The sequence below is a fragment of the Centruroides vittatus genome, unplaced genomic scaffold (genome assembly GCF_030686945.1).
Source record: "Centruroides vittatus isolate TY-2023 unplaced genomic scaffold, ASM3068694v2 contig_1168, whole genome shotgun sequence".
NCBI lineage: Eukaryota > Metazoa > Arthropoda > Arachnida > Scorpiones > Buthidae > Centruroides > Centruroides vittatus.
In genome coordinates, this window is record NW_027120749.1 from 2902924 (window position 1) to 2925239 (window position 22316).

A 22316-nucleotide genomic window follows, 5' to 3' on the forward strand; every position below is an offset into this window, starting at 1 on the left:
ATGTCGTGATGACGTTGAGTGCACCGACTTCTGATTGGTTATGGTACCGTTTTTCGGACCTATTGGAGTCGAAAGTTCGACTTGACGAACGTACTCTTTCTAAACGAACAGGCTATGAAATTTTATTTCAATTGATTTTCATTGCATGTTAGGTTCGGTTAGCATAGAGAAGACAGTTGGAGATTGATATCACTTCGAACGCATTATGTACGATTAATAAGAATGTGTCTTATCTATTATTTCCGCCCATCTTTATTAAAGTTGCGATACGTCGTCCATATTCAACAAACAATCCATCGGTATTTTAACACGTGTAAGAATGAACATTTTATTTCGTTTTATTAAAATGTAAATATATAATTTACATTTAAAATGATCTTAATTTTATTGATCTATTAATATTTAAGACATTTACCGAACTATGATTCCAAATATCGAATAATTTATTGGTTATGTCGTATATAAGTTAAAATACCGGTTTTAGTAACATATATTGCCACCTATTGACGAAATTTGAAATTTTATTGTAAAATTTTCAAATATTTCTTGTATTCCAGGTGAGAAAACGAACAATATATGTTTTCGGGAGTAAAGATTTTAATACTGCGTCGCGGTTCCGGCAATTGCGGTAATGTAACAACTGCGGATCGTTTAAGGTATGTTTTACTTTAAAATTTAATAATATTGATATAATTAATAATTCACATTTAAATTCCTATTCTTACAAACAAGGAATTATTTATTGGAAGTCGGAATTAAATGCGAAAGTCTGGATACTAGATGTTTTAATCCTAAAGAATGTCAAAATTTTGATGCTGTTATTGCCATTCATGCTTACCATTGTGCTCCTATTTTGAAAGGTTTGTATTTTATACAGTTTATTATAGTTTTATCTTTAAACAGAAATTTATAAATCATTGATTATGCAATTAATTGCTATACCATTTTTTTTTCTAAATATCAAATAACAAAAATAATTTGTGTAAATTAATATTTGTGATTACAAATGTAAATTTTTGTATAAAAATTTCTAAATTAATGGTTCTGTTGAATATTTTTATAAAATTATTAAATTATTACATACATTTTATATAAGTACATGTATGTATGTATGTAATAGTTTCATAAAAATAATATAAACTAAAAATAATTGTAGTTTTTAATTATTTATTTATGTGGAAAATTGAAACAATTCTATTACACTTCAATAGTTAACACAAGACTTGCATGATTAATTAAATAACAGAAATTACAACATTTCTTTATTTTTGTAACAATATTCAATATACCACAAATATTTGCAAGAATTAATAATTTATTAACAGCTTCAAATAATTTAAATAACACAATTGAAAATATTTACACCTACTTAGTTCTTTAATTCCAACATTAGTCAAATAAATATAAGAAAATAATTAATTTCACTTTAAAATAATTGAGAAAGTAAATGTGATGTAGTTTAATGTATGTAAATATGCTAATCAATTTTGTCATTTTATCTGGTAAATATTTAACTTCATCATTAACATGTTTATGTTAGAGACTTGCCACTTGAATACTTCTTTCTACAGAATCATCAATGAATACATAATCTTACAATTGCTGTTAACTTCAGACAAATTCATCAGATGTACTAAGTTTAATTTCCAGCTTACAAACAAAGAACAGTCTTATATAATTAATAGTAAAATATAATTTGTGAACAAAAATCAAGTGTATCACTGATAACATGATTTCTTTATAGACAGCGTTGCATACTGTTAGTATATCAATATTAGTCATTGACTTGTTAATAGTTTAATATTTTCGCCTGAAGTTTTTACATTTTTATACCTATTTAAATTTTTAAAATCATGCTTTTAAAACAAGTTTATTATATCAAAAATTATAAAATATTTTGAACTAACTTCAAACCATATTATTTTAAAAGATTTACAATTTTTGTTGTTTTTTTATATAAAAAACATTTTATTTTCTAAGCATTATTAAAAACAAAATAAATAATAGAAATTCTCATTTAGCTAACCAATAGTTTACACTATTTAAAAGTAGAAAAAATAAACATTGTTATTTGAATTAAAGTATATTTTAAAATTTCAGATTATTGTATAAAAATGTCCAAAAATATAATGAAGAACTCTTTTACAGATACATCAAATTGAAACTTTTAAATATAGCTTGTTTTTAAATCTAGAAGGAAAAATTTTATTTGTAAATACTGTACTTACTTTTTCATTTAACTTACATTTAACTTACAATAAAAATCTTTTGATAGTTTATTATCATGTAAAATAATAAACTATCAAAATATAAATAAAATTTTAATAATAACCTTACAAATATTTTTAGTTATCATAGTCAGATATTATGTAAAAAATATTAAAATCTTCGTATGATTTTCAATAATTTGTTAATTGGAACAAATCAGATATTTCTAAATATTTCAGTTTACTTAATATTGCATCACCTGTCAAAACAATTAAATATTTATATAACAGTTTCTATATTTGAAGGACTGCAAATTTTTTTACTTTAAAAGTTTTATTTAAAAAATAAAGTAAGTGTATGTGTAAATGGTAATATTTACTTTTTTAAACATAAATTTCAGAATGTTTGGTGCCATATTTAATTATTTTTGGAGGAACAGATTTAAACGAATATAGTCAAGATCAAAAATGTTTTGGCATAATGACTGATGTTATCTGTAAAGCAAATAATTTAATTACATTTGGATCATCAATGACTCAAAAAGTATTTCATCTTTGGGTATGTATTTTTTTTAATGAGTTTGCACAAATAATTTCAATTAAATAAGATTGTTATAAAAAGACAAACTAAAATAATTCTTTAAAACTATTGCAAATCATATTAATTTTATATTTATTCATGTAATTTTTTTTAAAAAATTGTTCATTTGAGAAGATAATTGTTTATCTTATATATATGGTATTTTGTTTATAAAAAACTTTAGTTTTATGTGAAGTAGATCTAATTTACATTGGATACTTAAAACAATTAATTCTGACATTTAATTATTAATATTTTAAGTTTTGAAACTTCAGAATCAAGAGTACAAATTTATTAATTAGTAGCATATTAATTTAGTTTCACATATTTTTCAGCTTTAAGTACAGAAATTATGTAAATGAAAATTGAATATTTGTGCTTTTAGAATGAAAACATGAATATTTGCATTATTTAAAATAAAAAATTAATTTTTAACAGAAGTGTGAAAATTTGATTGTTAATACGATTAATGTACTGTTTTTATGTGAAAGATGAAGATATTAGTTAATTTAAATTTCACGACAACAACTTTATAACTGAAATATTAAAAAAGTATTACAATTTACAACTTTTCACACTTTTAACTTTATATCATCAAACTTAAATCCAAAAGAAATTCTTTTAAAAACATTTATAAATATATTTTTCTTTAATGGTGATTTAAACAGATCTTAAATTGTTTAGATCTGTTAATTGATAGATATAAGAAATGTTTATTCTTTTAAATTAATTGAATGTTAAGCAAAATTTACTAAATGTATTACTACTTTTCAATATTTTGACAAGAAAAAATAACACATATTAAATTTAATTAATTTAAAAAGTGAATCGAATACAATTTCTTTTTCAAATGATTTTCTTTAAAATGAAATATTTTATTTTTAATGCATTACATGAGAATTTAAAGAAAAAAAATGCAAACCATGGAAGAATATTTAAGTTAATTTTGATGCAATGCCTTTATTACAAATTCGTGTAATTATATTTCAGATATAGTAATTAGGACACAACTTATTGATATATTGACATGATCCTAATAGCAAATTGTCACAAATCCAGCTTAAAGATTGGCAAGAAGTATAATTTTAGGATGTAAGTGTTAAGTTAAATCAAAACTAATTTTCGATATTAACAATTGCAAAAACTAATGCATCCTGAATTCATGACTATCATTTTTAATATTTATCCATATATATCTGTAACATGCAATTGAAAATATTTACTGTTGACTGAATAAAAGGTTTCTTTTCTACCCATCTCTTTAAACATGATTTGTGACAGTTTATTATTATTAGCTTAGTGGTTTTTTTTATAGCTATTTCTTAAGAAACAATGATTAATAAAGATTCATAGTTATGAATTCTGTTAATGAACATTCATATACAAGATATAGGTACTTTTATTTTCACAAAAATTTTATTTATTAAATATTTCTGTCAGTTTTTATACATTTGCTGTCATTTCATCTATAAGAATGTATAACATATTTTTTGTTATACATTCTTATAGATTTTCAATGAACATTTTTTGAGTTGCCATTTTAACAATGTTTGAAGAAAAAGATAATTTTGAGGCTGAAATTATGAATAGAAGAAAGAATTTTATAAAGAATCTTTATATATCTTTATATATCTTTTTATAAAGAATTTTATATGTAGCAGTGGCATGCAGTCAGTGGAAGCTGTTGAAGCATCACTTCCCTTGTATTTTCTAAAATATAAACACATATCATGCACTCATCTTCATAAACAAGTTCTTATATCTTTGTTTCATGTCAATGTATCTATTTTAGAATTAAAATAAATAAACTGTTTTATTTTTGCCATTTCCAGTATTTGTTTATAATTTTTATGGAAACACAGCTTCCCTATCATCAAATGTCACTGCACGCTACTGATATGTAGTGTTATTTTTCAGTCAGACCATGCCAGTATAATATACTGATAGATAACATTGTAAAGTATTAGTATCCAGTACATAGTAACAAGAAGTTGCTCAATAAAAGTAATAATACGAGTATATGTTCAGTCATTATATGTGCATACTAGCAGTAAGTTTTTTTATAAAAAGAATACCATTTATATATAAATAAATAAAATTTGTATATTGATTATTAATCGATGATATGATAAGTTGATAAATTTATTTTAAAATAATCATATATAATTTTTTAAAGTTTTTTTTTTCTTCTTCTTTTCTTTTTAAATAAGACATTACTTTACATGTTGTTATTTGAAAGAAAATAAATTACTTTATTGTTAAATATTTTTGCTTTAATTTTTATAATGCATAAAAATATTTTGCAAGCTAATTTCACAAATGCTAATATTATTTTTCAGCCTAATATATACAAACAAAGGATAAATGAAATTCCACAAGGTAGGATTAAAGTTTCTATTTTTTTTTTTTTTCTATAGCCTTTATAAACAGATAATAAATAGCAATATTAACGTTTTATTAAATTTATTTTTCTTTTACCTTTAAATTAATGATTATACAAATATCACATATATATTTTGTAATTTTGTAAAATAATAATCAATTATACAATTATATTTTAGATTTTATAATCTTTTTGCAATTTGCATGCTAGTTACAACTTTTTTCTCTCTCAAACTTTTTCCTTTCAGTCATATTTATATTCTTTAGACTATCTTTCAAAAAAAGAAACAAAATAATATTTTAGTTCTTCAAAATATTTTGATTTTAGTTTTTGTGAAAAACTTTGATATTTGAGCTTGCTATCTTCAATTTTTCATTTATTTCATGCCAGTTTTTAGTTATTTATGCTAAAGTTCTTTATGACCATTTTAGTTTTGAAGAGTTCTGTAATTAATATTACACACTCTTACAGTATTAAAACATTTTTCAGCATACAGTTTGTGATCTGTATAAAAATAGAACATATTCTATTTTTATATTAAACTTATATTATGACATTTCATTGCAGGTAATAGAATGTAATACTATAATATATATATAGTATATATATATATATATATATTATTTTTTTAAAGGAATTTCAAGTTATCTCTTATAATTTTATCTGGAGGAGCCAGATCAACAGTTGCCAGAAATTTTGTGGACTAATTGAACTTTAATTGATTTGTATGTGGAAACTTACACTGTAAATGTTTTAACGTTGTAATTTGTCTCTTTTATGGAACATCGTTTTTTTTTTGTAAATTTTAATTGACGTTATAAAGTTCTTGAAGTTTCATGGTAAACCTGACTTGGTGTAAAAAATTAATAGACATCACTGTAATAAACAATATAAGAATAATTTTTATATAAAAATTGAGTTTTGAAATCATTAATTATCATCAAGTTAGACTAATAAAATGCTGCAGTAACAGTGCAAAAATTATTTATAGAGTCCCACAAAGTTTATATTTTTTATCAAGTTTATTAACCAATCAGACTTTTTAAAGGCCTTGGCCCAGATGCACTACTGCCTGCCCTTATCAAGATCTGCCATTGAAGTGCTGATTAGTAAGTTGTACCTTGGGAATAAGGCAATTAAAATACTATGTGTGTACTGGTTTTTTTAATGGTTTTTACCCCCTCTGTGCATTACATATACATTTCAATGTTTTCAACATTTTTGAAACATATATTACATATACTGGAATAGCAGTTATAAATATGAAATGTAACATCTTTTGACTTTATTCACCTTATTTTATGCAGTATTAAAAATATATGTCCTCTGTAAAATGGAAACTTATCAAAGCAGAAAATTCTGGCTGGTACCATTATGTTTTATTTTACTCAGAGTTTTACTGTCCTACATAGTTTTAATTTATAATTTATTTATTAAAAGCTAATATAATTTCATTATTTTTAAATTTTGTAATTACTATAATATAATTACTAGTTCTTTGTCTATAATCTTTCATATCAAATATAGTTACGATTATTCTGGGATACATATATACATATATATCCCAATATTGCATATATCATATATATATATATATATGATATATGCAATATTGATTCTTTTCATAGTAATAATTTTAGAAAATTATTAATATTAATTTTTATCATTTTATATAGCTGTATATACAAATCCAAGTAGATTTAATTTGAAGAATTATCTTGATAAAAATTATAACATATTGGTAGATAAAATATTTTTACTTGTGCTTGGAGTTCGTCGTGTCAAAGATCCACTCTTTCTAGTGAAAGACTTTTCAGGTAATATATATTTATATATTTTTTAGTTTGCCATAGGATATATAACTTTAGTTATAAATTTTATTCAGAAGTAGTTTCAAAAAAGTAAATAAAATTTTTAATAGTTTGATTGTTATATATCATTTATTTTTATTTTGAATAGTTTAAACTTTCAACATGTCTAAAAACATTGATTACCGTAACTTTTTAGTTGAGAATTTAAATATTAATTTACAGGATGGTTATAATTAAACTGACTATACTTTGAGCCTGTTAGGGCCAGTTCTAATGGACATAGATTGATGAAATGTGGAATATATACTTTTCACATCATAGGAAATAAATTTCTGGGAAACAAAAATTAGTTCAAATTTTTTCCAGTAGGCAAAAATATGGTGCTTCAATAACAAAACAATAAATCAGTAAAGCAAAATGTTATCTTATACTTTATTTTACAACATGTGTTTAATATGTGAACCTTTTACATTAATTACATGATGGGGCACGATCAATTGACACATGAAGTATTTTGGTAGGAATATTGGCAATATGCTGTTTTATGCTGGCCTTTATCTGAGGCAGAGATTGTTATAGCCCAGACACGTTGTTTTCTACAGTAACTTACATAACAATACATCACTGTGCTTGTTCTTGAAACATCATATTTTTGCTTAGTGGTGAAAGTGTTTCACAGAAATTAATTCCCCATGGATAAATAGCATATATATGAAGTTTCATCAACATATGTTTATTAAAACCAGCCCCAGTGGGCTCTGAGTAAAGATCAGTTTAATTATAACCATCCTGTACTTGAATTAAATATAGGAGAGGGAGAAATTGTTTTTCTTAGTTCACCAATAAGGAAGAGGAAAAATCATTTGTTTTCTGTTTTTATGTATGAAAACTGCATTACATCAACTTTATTAACTTTTTAGACAGAACTTCAGTTTTCAGTTTTGATATAGCGATAATTTGTGGTCTCATTTTTTATTTTATTTCACATTTTTCAGATGTTCTTGCATAATAAAACTTAAATGATGCTCTTGAATCACTTAACAATTAATTCATCTTTAGATTCAAACATATGGAATAGATCGTGTGTGTGGATGTTCCATTGGATTTTAAAATAGGTGTTAAATTGAAATTAACCAAAATTACAATAGTTCTATTATGTACATTGTTTTATATCTGATCATTGATTTTAATTTCTGTCTTAAGAAAATATGAACATACATATATATATATTTAACTTTATTGTTTATTTTTTTATTTAACTTTTTTGTTTATTTTTCATAAATAAATAAATACAGTCAAACCTGTTTTTATGCGCTCTTTTTATGTGCGATTTTTATTTGTGCGATTTTTTTAATGCGAATTTTTAATTTGTGCGGTATAGTTGGCGACTAGTCTCGTGCGATTCGTCATGTCTTACGTTGACTTATTATAGCTAAATAAACTTATTATAGCATAAATGCACTTATTATAGTAATATTATTGCATGAATATGCGAAAAATGAAATAATTTACTTTTTAAGTCAACAAAACACCACCTGGACAAAAATATGTAAAACAGACGATAGACGAGACGATGCAGTCAAGTGCTGACATCTGTTGTCAATAAATTCTATTTCGTACGGTTTTGAGTTATTTTCTATGTGAGACTTTTTTTATGCGGTCCCTGTTGACCGCATAAAAAAATTATTTTTTTAATTGTGTTGCGAAAACTATTATTTACAGCCATTCGTGAAGTTTCGTGAGATTTTTTTTAATGCGTTTTTTTTAATGCGGTCCCTATCCCCCGCATAAAAACAGGTTTGACTGTATATATATACTAGCAGGTAGGCCCGGTGTTGCTCGAGCAAAAGTAATGACCGCGAAGATTAAGATTATTACATTATAATCACAAAAGAAAAAGAGTAATTTCATCAACGAAGTAAGTATTTCTAAAGAAAGGTCGAATTTGAAAATCGAATGTTCTAATATTGTTTGATTTTCACGACATGTTCTGATTATATCATTCGATTTTCATCGAATGCTCTAAAGAAGAAAGATCAAGAAAATCTGAACTAATCTGTTTAAATTTGAAAATTGAATATGTTCTAACATATTACTCTTTTTCTTTTTTTTTTCTCCAGTGCCCATAAATCTTGCACGTCACTTTCTCTTGTTCTCCATTGTTACTTAACACTATCATTGTTACTTAACACTTAGGGTACCAAATTTAAGTACCAAAGTGTGTGCCAAATTTCAACTTTCAACTCCTAACCGTTTTAGTGAAAATTAAGATTATTACGTTACAGTCAATTTTACCCGTTTTCACAGAATGCAAGAATTGGATCCCCCTGTTTCCAGACTAATTAGAGAATTTTTAGATGGGTCTAAAAATACGTTTGATTTCCTGCAAAAACAAAAAAAACTGCATCTGCGTCTTGCACGTTGCTTTCTCTTGACAATTCTATTGTTACATAACACTTCCATTGTTGACATTTTCATTGTTACTTGACACTTCCATTGTTGATGGAAGTGTTAAGCCTTAATCCTGTCCCTCTCCCCCGCGGGGAGGAATTTCGAAAAATCCCTTCTTAGTGTGCGTTCTCGTGACGTACCCTAACTGTGCACCAAATTTCAACAATCAACTCCTAACTGTTTGGGCTCTGCACTGAATTATTATTATTATTATTATATTATCATTATCATCAACTTGTCTCAATTATATATATAGATATATATATTTACTTATTTATTTATTATTTATGAAAAATAAACAGAAAGGTTAGATTCACAGATAAATTAAATTATCTAGTATTAAATATTTTATATTTATCATTTTTTTATTAATCTATATATATAATCGAGAATTATTATTATTATTAGGATTATTAGGATTATTATTATCGAGTTGATAATAATAATAATAATAATAATCAGCGCAGAGCCCAAACGGTTAGGAGTTGAAAGTTGAAATTTGGTACACAGTTAGGGTACGTCACGAAAACGCACACTAAGAAGGGATTTTTCGAAATTCTTCTCCACGGGGAGAGGGACAGGATTAAAGCTTCTATATACATTATTGAGATGTGCCTAAACGGTAAGGAGTTGAAAGTTGAAATTTGGTACGCAGTTAGGGTATGTTAAGAAAACGCACACTAAGAAGGGATTTTTCGAAATTCTTTCCCACGGGGGAGGGGGACAGGATTAAGTCTTAACACTTCCATCAACAATGGAAGTGTGAAGTAATAATGGAAGTGTTAACAATGGAAGTGTTACGTAACAATGGAAATGTTAAGAGCCCAAACAGTTAAGAGTTGAAAGTTGAAATTTGGTACATAGTTACGGTACGTCACAAAAACGCACACTAAGAAGGGATTTTTTCGAAATTTCTCCCCACGGGGAGAGGGACAGGATTAAGGCTTAACACTTCCATCAACAATGAAAGTGTTAAGTATCAATAGAAGTGTTAAGTAACAATAGAGAACAAGAGAAAGCAACGTCGAAGATTCACGGGCTCTGGAAGAAAAAAGAAAAAGAGTAATATGTTAGAACACATCCGATTTTCAAATTTAAACAGATTAGTTCGGTTTTTCTCGACTTTTCTTTTTTAGAACATTCGATGAAAATCGAACGATAAAATCAGAAACACGTCGTGAAAATCGAACAATATTAGAACATTCGATTTTCAAATTCGACCTTTCTTTAGAAATACTCAGTTCGTTGATGAAATTACTTTTTTTCTTTTGTGACTATAACGTAATAATCTTAATCTTCGCTATCATTACTTTTGCCCGAGCAATGCCGGGCCTATCTGCTAGTTTATAATAATCTTACAATCTTACAGAATGGCATGATAAACACAGAGATTGTTGGATGATAATTATTGGTTCAAAGGTAATTTTTTTTTTACTATAATTGTATAAGCATTATTATAGTATAAAATATGCCATATATTAAACAAATAAGTGAAAAAAATATCAATACTTTTATTATTATGAGTTATTTATGAGGAAAATAGATTTGTTAATTTTTAACATTCTTATTGTATCTCAACTGAAGAATAATCTTACATAATTAAAAGTAATTAATTATTATTTTCAATATATTATGCATAGGTCTATATATAAATTAGTATTTGAGAAATAAATTCTGATTTAATATAAAACATATTTTTTATATGCCACAATATTAAATATTTTTTGATTTTTTTTTAAGATGGAAGATGATTATTTTCAAGAAGTATCAGAAAATATTAGCAGGTATAAAAATCAACCTAAATATTTATATATGTATTATTTTGGAAAATATAATATATTTTGCAAATTCAACAGTAGTAATAATAAAAATAATCAATTTGAATTTGTTATATTGCAAAATGTATAATAACAGAAATATTTATCAAAAATTAAGAGAGAAACTTAAATTTTCAAATTTCAAATAATATACACTTCAATTAAATAAATTTGTGTAATGATACAATGAATGATTCAAAAATTATCTGATTTAAAGAAAATCTGAAGAGAATCAAAGGGAAATATTTAGATAATAATAAAGAAATATCCCTGCACTCCCCAAACAGTTGTTTGAACAACTGGGGAGTGCAGGGATATTTCTTGGTCATGTGGCAAGACATCTGACACTGATGTCAGTGGTGGACAATAACGTAGGTCTACAGTCTTTTATAGTAATATTTTAGACTTTGGTGAACTATCTATACGAACACCCTCTGCTTGGACCTAGCATTAGGTTGCTAGGTGCTTCATACATTTGAGCCTACCTGCACAAAGGCCAAATGTATGCAGTGACTCATAAGAGTTGAAAGGGAATCCGAAAGGTTGAGATCATGGCTTTCAGGAATGATCAAAATGGGGGACTATGTCCAACACACCTCTTTGGCCCCTGCTTCCCTGTAGACAGATGGCTAACCCATGCCTAACCCAGGCTGATCATCAAGGATATCTGCTCACATATCAACTTGCTGTGCTATCAGTTGGGTGAGCCTGGGACAAAGTAGTTTAGGGTGAGGTTAGGGATTGCAATCCAGCTGGATTTTTGCTGGATTGAAATCATTCCAGCTGGATCCAGCGTGGATCCAGCATGGATGTATTTTTGGTGCAATAAAGTGTTATCTGTCTATCTATCTATCCTGCAATTTATGTTTTTTTAATGAAATAAAACATTTTTTTAAAATACTTAAAAAGCTTTTATTATTTAGACTTGTATAAATTAGTAAAACTTCTTACACATTTAGGTAGTAAACTTAACTTTGGTTCGGTTTAACATTTGAGATAGAGATAATTAACTTTAAATGTTTAGTTAGATTATAATTATAATGTAATCTTTAAGTTAAATAATAGCAAAGGTAATTCTACTGATTAATTTATATTAATATATTATAATAATGTAAGGACGGATAATCAGTGGCTAAGTGGCTATCAGTCTTACCAGTTTTCATATATAGGCTCTACATATTAGTCTGTAGTTATTTATAGGTATATAAAACTATGTACTGAAAGTAGAATAAGTTAAATAAACTACACCTTTATCAATCCAGCAAAATTTAATAAAATAATAACGTTTTCAATCGTTTTTAACGATCTTCCTCGGTTACAAAAAAAATAGAACATTAAATATAGAACATAAAATGTGTTCAGAATAAATATGAAAATTAACGAAAAACGCCCAAACAGACAAAATATAGATAAATAAACAAAATAAATAGCGGAAAAACTATATACAGGGTGTTTTTTTTAAACTGACGGTACTCAGAAACATCTGTAGAGCAATCTAGCATTCATTCATTATCTTTATTGTACAATAACTCTAAGTACAATGTCCTGCTCCGCTTAAGCACTACAGGATCATAACTATTACAGAGAAATCCCAAGTTACAAAGAACACAAATGAATTGAGAGAAACAAAAAAAAACAACAAAAACAAACACGGAAACAAACAAGCAATGCAGCCATCTTGCTGCAGCACTACAGAGAAACTACCTGTTGTAGTGCGAACGCGACAATACAAACAAACGCGAGAGGGCGAAACAAGATGCAGCAAGGTTGCATCGACAAACCCAATCCGTGCCAGCGGCACTAATACCATTGTAACATCACCACGAACTCACGAGACTAACATTAACGCGCGAACTTAAAAGAAAAGTTGAACTGGACAAGGAACACTACGGCAAGTAGTCCGCGGTTTTGACATACAATGCATTGGCCTTTAGAGCAATCTAGCAGCCGGACTGTCGCCAAATTTGGGAGAGTGACTAAAGATGACATAGAAAAGAGATTCCGCGAAGAAAAAAAAGTAGTACCTAAATTCGCCAGTAGAGGAGAATTTGGCGCTGTTGTAGCGAAAAAGCTACCAGCACTTCACTGAAGAAAGGGTCATCAGTCACTTTTTTCCACTTGCATGGGCCGTTTCGCTCCCCGGATCTAACCCCATGTTACTTTTTCCTGCGGGGTTACTTAAAGTCCAAGGTCTATCTTGGTAGTGTCCCAAACTTGATGACTTTGAAGGACAACATTTCTCGAACTGTGATGAACATTCCTGTGGACATGTTACGTTCGGCCATAGAGAACACGGTGTTCAGGATGCAATGAGTTGTCCAGCAGGACGGTGATCACATTGAAGAAGGGAGAAGGTTATTTGCTGATTAATTAAACTTTCGTTATTACACTGAAACCTCTGTCTGATTATTCATTCGTGTGTTTGTTAATTGCAGCTGGATTTTATGCAGATTCTTAGCTGTTTTGCTACAACAGCGCCAAATCCACCCCTACCGGCAAATTTGGGTACTACTTTTTTCTTTGCGGAATCTCTTTCCCATGTCGTCCTTAGTCACTCTCCCAAATTTGGCAACAGTCCGGCTGTTAGATTGCTCTACAGATGTCTCTGAGTACCGTCAGTTAAAAAAAAAACACCCTGTATATAAGATCCAATGAAACCAGCATTGTCCTGTTAATAACATTAATTAATGTAAAAGGATCTCCACATGGTAGACAATGAGTCCGCATCTCTATGGTTTATACAACCAGTTGTCATGTGCGCCTTGCAGATTTTCAATCTCTCAAGATGTTTGACCGTTTGCCTATTCGTCGTCGTTTTTATAATTGCCGCTTGATCCCATTGAACGTTAACATCTTTCTCTCTTGCGTATGATGGCAGCGCAGTGTTGTCAAGGTTCTTGCTGATTGTATATTTGTGCTCTTGAGCCTTTGTTTTAAACTGCGCATCGTTGCACCCACATAAACGAGCTTGGAATTGAAATGTTGGTCATGTAAAGGCACCGAATATATACCCGTTGTTGAATTCCAATCCTCTTTCTTTTTATCGTTTCTTAAAAGTTTGAAAACAGTGGGATTACGTCGGTATACAATACGAAAATTATTAGACCTGGCAGTACATCTATGTATCTTGTTTAAAAATGGAATGTAATTAAGCACTATTCTTTTTACATTTATTCCAAACACATTTTATGTTCTATAGTTAATGTTGTATTTTTTTGTAACTGAGGAAGACCGTTAAAAGCGATTGAATACGTTATTATTTTATTAAATTTTGCTGGATTGATTAAGGTATAGTTTATTTATAAGTAATTTAATTATTAGTGTTAGTAAAGTAGTGAGTAAGTAATTAGTAGCAGTCTAGTAGTTAGCAAAGCGGCAACGCGACGACATAGACTTTTGCGCAATTATTTAGAAAGTTAATTGAGTATTTGCGGATCCGCAGCGCTGGATCCAGCACCAAGTGCTGGATCCAGCAGGCCGAAGAATGCGCTGGATCCAGCTGGATTGCTGGATGAGGGATCCAGCAATTGCAATCCCTAGGTGAGTTATCCCCAGGATTTTGGGAGCCAGAGGTCATCCTCTGCTTGATGTCTCTGTTACTGGGCTATACTTGCTTTGAAGCCCTGGGTGAGAAGTGAATATAGTCCAGAACAATCTGACCATGTTAGCCCTTAATACCTGATCATCCATTCACATAAGGTGGAAAAGAAACTATCTGAGTTATCTCCCTTTACCGAACGACATAACTCAGAACGACGTAACTCGAGGTATACCTGTATAAATTCAGTGATTAATATATAGTATATGCAGATGTGACTGAGTCCACAGATCCTGGGAGATTCTGGAATAATTATATGAATTGCTTTTTCTAGAGTATTCAATAAATGGTTTTTTGTGCTAGCCATACATACATATATACAATAGCTTTTTATTTTACTCTGAAAATAAAATTTTATGGTTTACAGTGTGATGTGGGGAAGCATATATAGGTTTATAAGTGATGTTCAAGTGGGTTGATACTATCCCAGCAAATGAGACCACTATGTAATTATCCACAGGTATTACAAGTTTGATACTTAATTAACCATTTGATTGTCTTTTATTTTTTCTTTAACCTGGATGAAAGCAATTCAGAAATTTTTCAATATGTTGAATGAAATGTTCTAGTTTGTGATGTGGCATATATGTATGTACTGTACTTTATGGCTTCTATTCCAGACATTGAAAACTTTCTGAATTGCTTTCATCCAGACTCAAGAAAAAACGAGATTAAATCGCTTACCCAGCATAAAATTCACAATACTTACAGAGAATTGCATAATTGCCTCATTTTCTGGGATGATATCAACTTACTTGAACATCTCTTAGAAGCCATTAAATAAAATTTAAATTAATTACTTCTCTAAAAAGATACATCTAAACATATAACTTCCATTATCTCAGGGATGGGCAACCTGCGCCCCGCATTAATATTTTTTGCGGCCCGTGTTACATAAAATATGAATAAATATATCAATTTCCTAGCTTAAGGAAGTATGTAGCAAAAATTTAAATGTTATTTTCTACAACTTATGTATGTGAATTGTTTTTCTGCAATGAATTTAGTAAAAGTTAAAACAAGAGACCAGCTAAGAGACACATTAAAACTAATTTAAAACTAGCAGTGACTATATATTTAACCAAATATTTCCAATATATTACGTTTACATCAGTTCCAAAGGTAAATTAAGTATATTTGTGCTAATTTATAATTATATATGAATAAATAATTGTGATTTACCGATATTTTTTTTTCTCTTTTCTCTTGTATGTGGCCTGCATCAGTTCAAAAGTCTTGAAATGCAGCCCTTACATAGAAAAAGGTTGTCCATCCCTGCATTATCTCATGAATATAAAGGTATTAAATAAATCATATCACATATTGTTAAGATTGGTTTAACAGTAGTGAATTAATTTTCAAGTTCAAAGCTGTCTATTTATCAATGTTATGAAAAGAATCAAGTTATGATAAGAGTAGCTAGCAATTGCAAAAAGTATTGATTGAACTTGAATCTCTTCGCTGTTATATTTATCATAATGGATAAAAAGTTTTATTTATGAAGTTTGTTTTTTGTAAGTTAACTGGATAAATTGTTTGATAATCTTTTAGTCAAAATACCAGTTAGCAAAATTTCAAGTTCTTTAATATTTTTAATAAAATGTCATAAAATAATGTTTACAGACTGTAAAAAAATTATTAAAAATTTTTCTTAAGATTATATAATTCAGGTGTGGCCAAACTTTTATCCCTTAGGGGCTACTTTTTCGGTAAAATATAGTCTGCGGGTGACTATGAATATGGGCAAACAATTTTAGGATTTTTCAAATTTTTCATAGATATTTTAATAAATAATTAACAAAAATTTCAACTAAAAAAATATTATGGCAAATAAAGAAAACAAATAATTATATTTTTTTATTTTATGAAGCACAATAATAATTATTAAATTTTAAAAATTACAATGTAAAGAAATAAATACACAAAATAATTTTAGCAAATAAAGAAAAAAATGTTAATTATAATTTTTTTATTTTTTGAGATGAAATACTTATTAACTTAAAAAAAATACACTGTGAATAAACAAATGAATAAAAATGTTTAATTGGACGAAACCCGACATTGCATAAGTGCAGCAAGTTTTTCAAAATTTGGCGATTGCCATTTATATGTGCATGCGTTGCGACTACAATTAATTTAAAAGTTAACATTCATTTGCATTGTTCATCGGGATAAATACAAACAGTATGGGTACATTGCACAGACAATTTGATAATTTATTCTTACAATAATAGACTAAGATTTTTAAACATTAATTTAAGTGAAAGCAAATTGTTCAACTTTAGCTTCGCGGACTACTTTCAAAACCTTTGTGGTCAACCAGTCAACCGCAGTCTACGTGTTGGCCACCCCTGATATAATTGATAGACAGCAGTGAGAAGCACTAGAGTTTTTAATCTGGGGATGTTACCTGCACATTTATTACGAAATTTTTTAAAATTTAGTGATTGATTTTCAATAAGACAATATAAGCAGAAAAAAGTTTAATGAGAATGCGTAATTACTTGGCAAATAATTAATCAATTCATATTTAAAGAAATTTTCCAATAATGGTCAGCATAGGAAAACTTGAATAATTATTTCAGGTTAGGTGAACAAAGTTTAGGATTGGTACCGACCCACCTTGCCTTACCCTTGTACCATCCATGTTGATAGATTTTCAACTCATGCCAACAAATTGATTTTATTTAGTAGATAATACTATTATCTACTAAATAAAATCATATTATCTAATAAAGGAATCTTTTCTTTTTTTAAAAGCAAAGTATTGTAGTCTTATTAAGTAAGTTTTAATTGCTAATTTTCTAGGGCAAGAGGCATTTTGCTGTTACCACAATTACCACAACATGATGTGCATGCAACAATGAGAGATAGTTTTGCTGTTATCAATTGCTCCCAAAGTGAAGGAATGTGCTCATCTATTTTGGAGGTAGTCAAATGAAAATTATCACTTTGAATCATAAATTTTAAAAATAATTTATTAAATGTCTTCTAAATATTATTAAATAATTTATTGTAATTTGACTTAAAACATTTTAAAATTTAATTTGAAATTTTAATATAAGTATTAAATAATGATATACATGTTTTAGGCAATGGATCTTTATGTTCCAGTTATTGCTAGAGATATTCCAGGAAATAGAGATTTAATTGAAGATCGAGTTACGGGTTTATTATATAAAACACCAAAGGTATTATTTACTTAATATCAAATACAAATTTTTGAAATGTTGAGCTGAATGGATTAAAGAAATTTGTAATATATACAAGTTATAAATTTAATAAGAAGGTTAAGAAATTGATTTCTAGTATTATGCTCATTACATTCTATTAAAAAGTATGTGGCAATGAAGAATGATGCATGCGTGATTGCCAACAAATCTAAATATTTTCTGTATGTCATTTTTTGTCCATTCACTATATGCATTAATTTTTAAATTGAAGTTTTAAATTATTAAAGTTGCAATTATATTTTGACTTGTTGCAAGTCAAAAATATGATTGAAAACTACAGATCAATAAAACATACACTTGTTTACAATAATAATCTGTCATTAATATTCTTTTGAATGACTCAGATTTTGAGACAGTATTTGAAAACATTTATGATAAACATATTTTGCTATCCACAATTTTTATAAATGATTTTAAAAATTTCTCTAAAAGTTCTCTTTTTCTACACATCTAAGCACATTTTTTGGTAATAACATTAAAACTATAAAATGTTTAACATTTTAATTTAAAAATTTTGAAAAGAAGATAATATTTAATAAATATTTTCATAATAAATAAAATTTTAGGACCTATTTCTGTTGACATTCCAAAATTTGTAAAAAAGTTTTTATGTCTATAATTGCTCTTAAATTTTATTTGGCTGAACAATATAAAGCCTAACAGATACATTCTGTATATAACAACTTTTTAATATAACAAGTATTTTTATTCTTGCATTTTATATATATATAATATATATGATATAAATTGTATTGTTAATATTTTACAATTCAGTTGTAATTAATATTAACATTTATTTAATGAGTATAATGCTGTGAACAAACTACATTTTGTGTTGTTTATAATAATCATTGCTATAATTACATTTTCTGCAATTCTACTTGCTAATATTATTATTATTATTTTATATATTTATGGACATTTAGGAATTTTTAAATGCTGCAGAAGAGTTGATGAATGATCATTCTCTAAAAAATATTCTGATTGAAAATGCCAAACAACAGATCAATAGAAAGCATCTTTGTTCAACAGAATCAAAATTATATCTTGAATTAATTCGTTGTATGCTATCAGAAACCAGCTGAAATGTGAAGTTTTTAAATTACAAACCAAATACCAAAATTCTAACATTAACTAATAAAATTATATTATTTTTATAGTATATATTTTTAATATAAAATTGTTATAAACTTTAATGCGAATAAAATAATAATGATATTTTTATTTCATATTAAATATATTTCCATTGATTTTAATTATAAAAATCAGCAAGTTGAAAATACAAGAATCTTCTTGTTAAGATGATAATTTTCGTTGGGTCTATTTTTTATTTTAAATAATAATACAATTCCTTTATTTTGAATAGTAATTGTTTAAGCTTTTATTTAATTAAATTATAGAAAGAAAATTAAATCTTATTGTAAAATGATTTAGTAAAAATCATTTGTTTTTTACGAAAATAAATCCTGGTTTTATAAAATTATACATTAATGACTACAGTATTTTGAAAAATTACTAGTTGCGTCCACCTTAGATGTGTGTAATAATATTTTGTATCCTGTAACCCAGTGATTCTCAAACTTTTTCGATCCACCGCCCCCTTTGTCCGTAAAGTTATACCCAACGCCCCCTAACTCATTTTTTCTTGTGTGAGAAGGGATTGGAAATATTCTTAGGAAAACTTTTCTATGAATCTCACACTTTGTGCCCTTACCGTACATTGTTCTCAACATCTGGAAACCATTAAACGCAATGTTTCCTCCTATCCGTTTAACAGAGGAAAGGGAACGGCTGTCAGTGACCCCAACTTTTGCCTTTGGTCACCGTTCAGTACCCTGCTTCCAACACCCCCCTAGATTTACTCACTGCCCACAAGGGGGCGTTATCGCCCACTTTGAGAAACGCTGCTGTAACCTGATGTAACATGATGCATGAAAATGCTCTTTCCACTGACAAGAGCATAACATTGCATTTTGAAAAATTACTAGTGTAGACAGACCACCATTGGATTCACGCGGACCAATAATGGTCCACGGACCATGCTTGGAAAATGTTGAATAATTTGATCGAATAATCTGCCAAAATTATTTTGTTGTATTTTTATATATACTGTACTTGTCTTAGAGCACAGGTGGCGCTCTGAAGTTTTAGTGATGTTTCGGTTTCGTTTTCTCTCTGTTTTATGTTATGTAGCTTTATCTAAAAATTAAAAGAAATAGTTTAATAACTTTTGGTTTTTTATTTTTAACAGAATCACTGGTTTTATTGCCTGGTGGAAGCCCAGGCTACTGGGGGTAACGTTTGCACTTTTTTTATCCGAATTTTTAAACAAAATTTCCATGTTAGCTTTTATGATTTTGGTGTCAAAATGCTCAATATAACCTTATCCTGTGTATAAGTTACATTTTGGAAAATATAATTAACTCTGAAAAAAGATATATTCAAAAAACGAGTGTCTACTTTCGTCTTTTTGACGCTTAATAACAAAAAAGTATTTTGACATTTTTGGGTGTTGTTTTCTGAAATATAAAGCCAGACATGTGCTTGATATTTTTCCAGAGTTGGTGAATTTCGGTCGAACTACGAAAAAGTTATGCGAGTTCTAAAAAAGGAATAAGATTTACCTTCCTCATCCCCACTAGATGGCGCCACGTTACCTAGCTCTTTCAATCGCCTTGCTTTAATAATGGGAAGTTTCTGGGAGAATGCGGACTTTGTCACTTTTTTCAAGGCGTGGACTTTTTGATTTCATTTTTGTACTAAAATACAGTCGATTCCGTTTAATTGGGTCACAGGTTAACTGAGGAAACCGCTTTTTTGCGTCAAATCTCAAGGAACGGAAACCAAACTAATAAATTAATACATAATTTAAACGCTTAATTGGGAGAGTAGCAGAAAAGGAATTTAGCAATTTTTGATATATTTTAGGGATCTTCCGAAAATATGTCAACTCTACTTACACTAATATCGTGTAGGCCTAACGGTTGGCGGAGACAAAGCAATTTTGTCTTTCGCTCGGGCGCTATTATGATTACGTAGCTTAACAGTAAAGTAGAGGGTGTCCAGGAAAGGTTGAGAAATTCTTGAAGGGGTCGACTGTCGAAAAAGTTTGCAGACAACTGAAACCCCAAAATTTTCAAAAAAGTTTTTTAGCCACAGCCGTGATTTTTACCAGGTAAAACCCATACGTGATTCGGTGAGTTGGCCTACACCGTTTAATGAGCACAACTATTTTTGTTAACGTCAGGCGTTCATTTGTCCTTTCATTTCTATTTTCTACGTGAACGTCTCCCTATTTTATTGCAGCTTAGTACAGTAAAACTAAAAACGGATAACTTATAGAAAGAGCCGAACAACAATAATGAGTAGCTGAGGCATTGTTCCCATCAGTGTTCCCACCAAAGCGGAAATTGCTTAAAACGCCCTAACTGAATTACAAAGGTAGATAAAATTGGGGTTTCTGTATTTGAAGTTTATTGTTTTTCCGGTTGTAAGGGTCATGATAAGATCGAAATTTCGATTCATCTTTATACGAGAATATTAGGTTTGCGCGTACTTATTGATGTTAACATTAATGTACGAGTATATGCAAGGAAAATCATGCAATTCGACCAAACTTTTAATATTAAATTTCGTGGTAACGCAACAATAAAACTCTGCGTACCAACAAATTGTCAGAGTTTTATTGTTGCGAGCGGTCGTTGATTGTTAATGCGAACGGTTGGATTTTCAGTTCGTGCGATTGAAAATTATTTATTTCAAGTGTTTCTTTGAGTTTTTCTTCATCACTGCGATTTTATCGGTAAGTTTAAACTACGATCTTTCTATATTTAGGTGTTTTTAAACATTGTTAAGCCGAATATCACAATTAGTGTCCATGATTTTCCGACAAATCTCTATTTGCATAACAATTGATCGGTCGATGCGCGCTTTCTTCACAGAGACGACCAATGGGGTCTTTCCGCTTATTTTGGGACATACTTTTCGTTCTTGTCGTCGTTAATTTTCGTTAAGCTCAAATTCAATCGAATTGTTAAAGCAAACTGGAAATTAATTAATAAATACATTGCATTGGTATAGTTTATATACGCATCATGTCCCATATGAAATTTGCTCCTTTAAATGATTTTTATTAGAAATCTTACAATTTACATGAAATTAAATTAACAAAACGAATACGAGTCGTATTTTCATAATAGTCGTTTCTTTCTTTTGCAGAATGGATAATTTCAAGCA

General features: G+C 28.4%; 1 protein-coding gene across 3 annotated transcripts; it reads left to right on the forward strand.

The window, feature by feature from the left end:
- Window positions 1-258: 258 nt before the first annotated feature.
- Window positions 259-19316, forward strand: LOC136982106 (glycosyltransferase 1 domain-containing protein 1-like). 3 transcript variants are annotated; one of them, XM_067278530.1, is made up of 11 exons: window positions 259-313; window positions 558-656; window positions 733-860; window positions 2609-2766; window positions 5127-5166; window positions 6847-6987; window positions 10802-10851; window positions 11173-11216; window positions 17656-17776; window positions 17940-18038; window positions 19007-19316. In XM_067278530.1, the coding sequence occupies exons 2-11, from the start codon at window positions 577-579 to the stop codon at window positions 19163-19165; spliced, it is 1020 nt and encodes a 339-aa protein (XP_067134631.1). In that variant the 5' UTR covers window positions 259-313; window positions 558-576; the 3' UTR covers window positions 19166-19316. The 3 variants fall into 3 exon arrangements, with proteins under 3 accessions (XP_067134631.1, XP_067134646.1, XP_067134638.1); XM_067278545.1 differs by having other exon boundaries at window positions 6916-6987; XM_067278537.1 differs by having other exon boundaries at window positions 282-299.
- Window positions 19317-22316: the final 3000 nt, after the last annotated feature.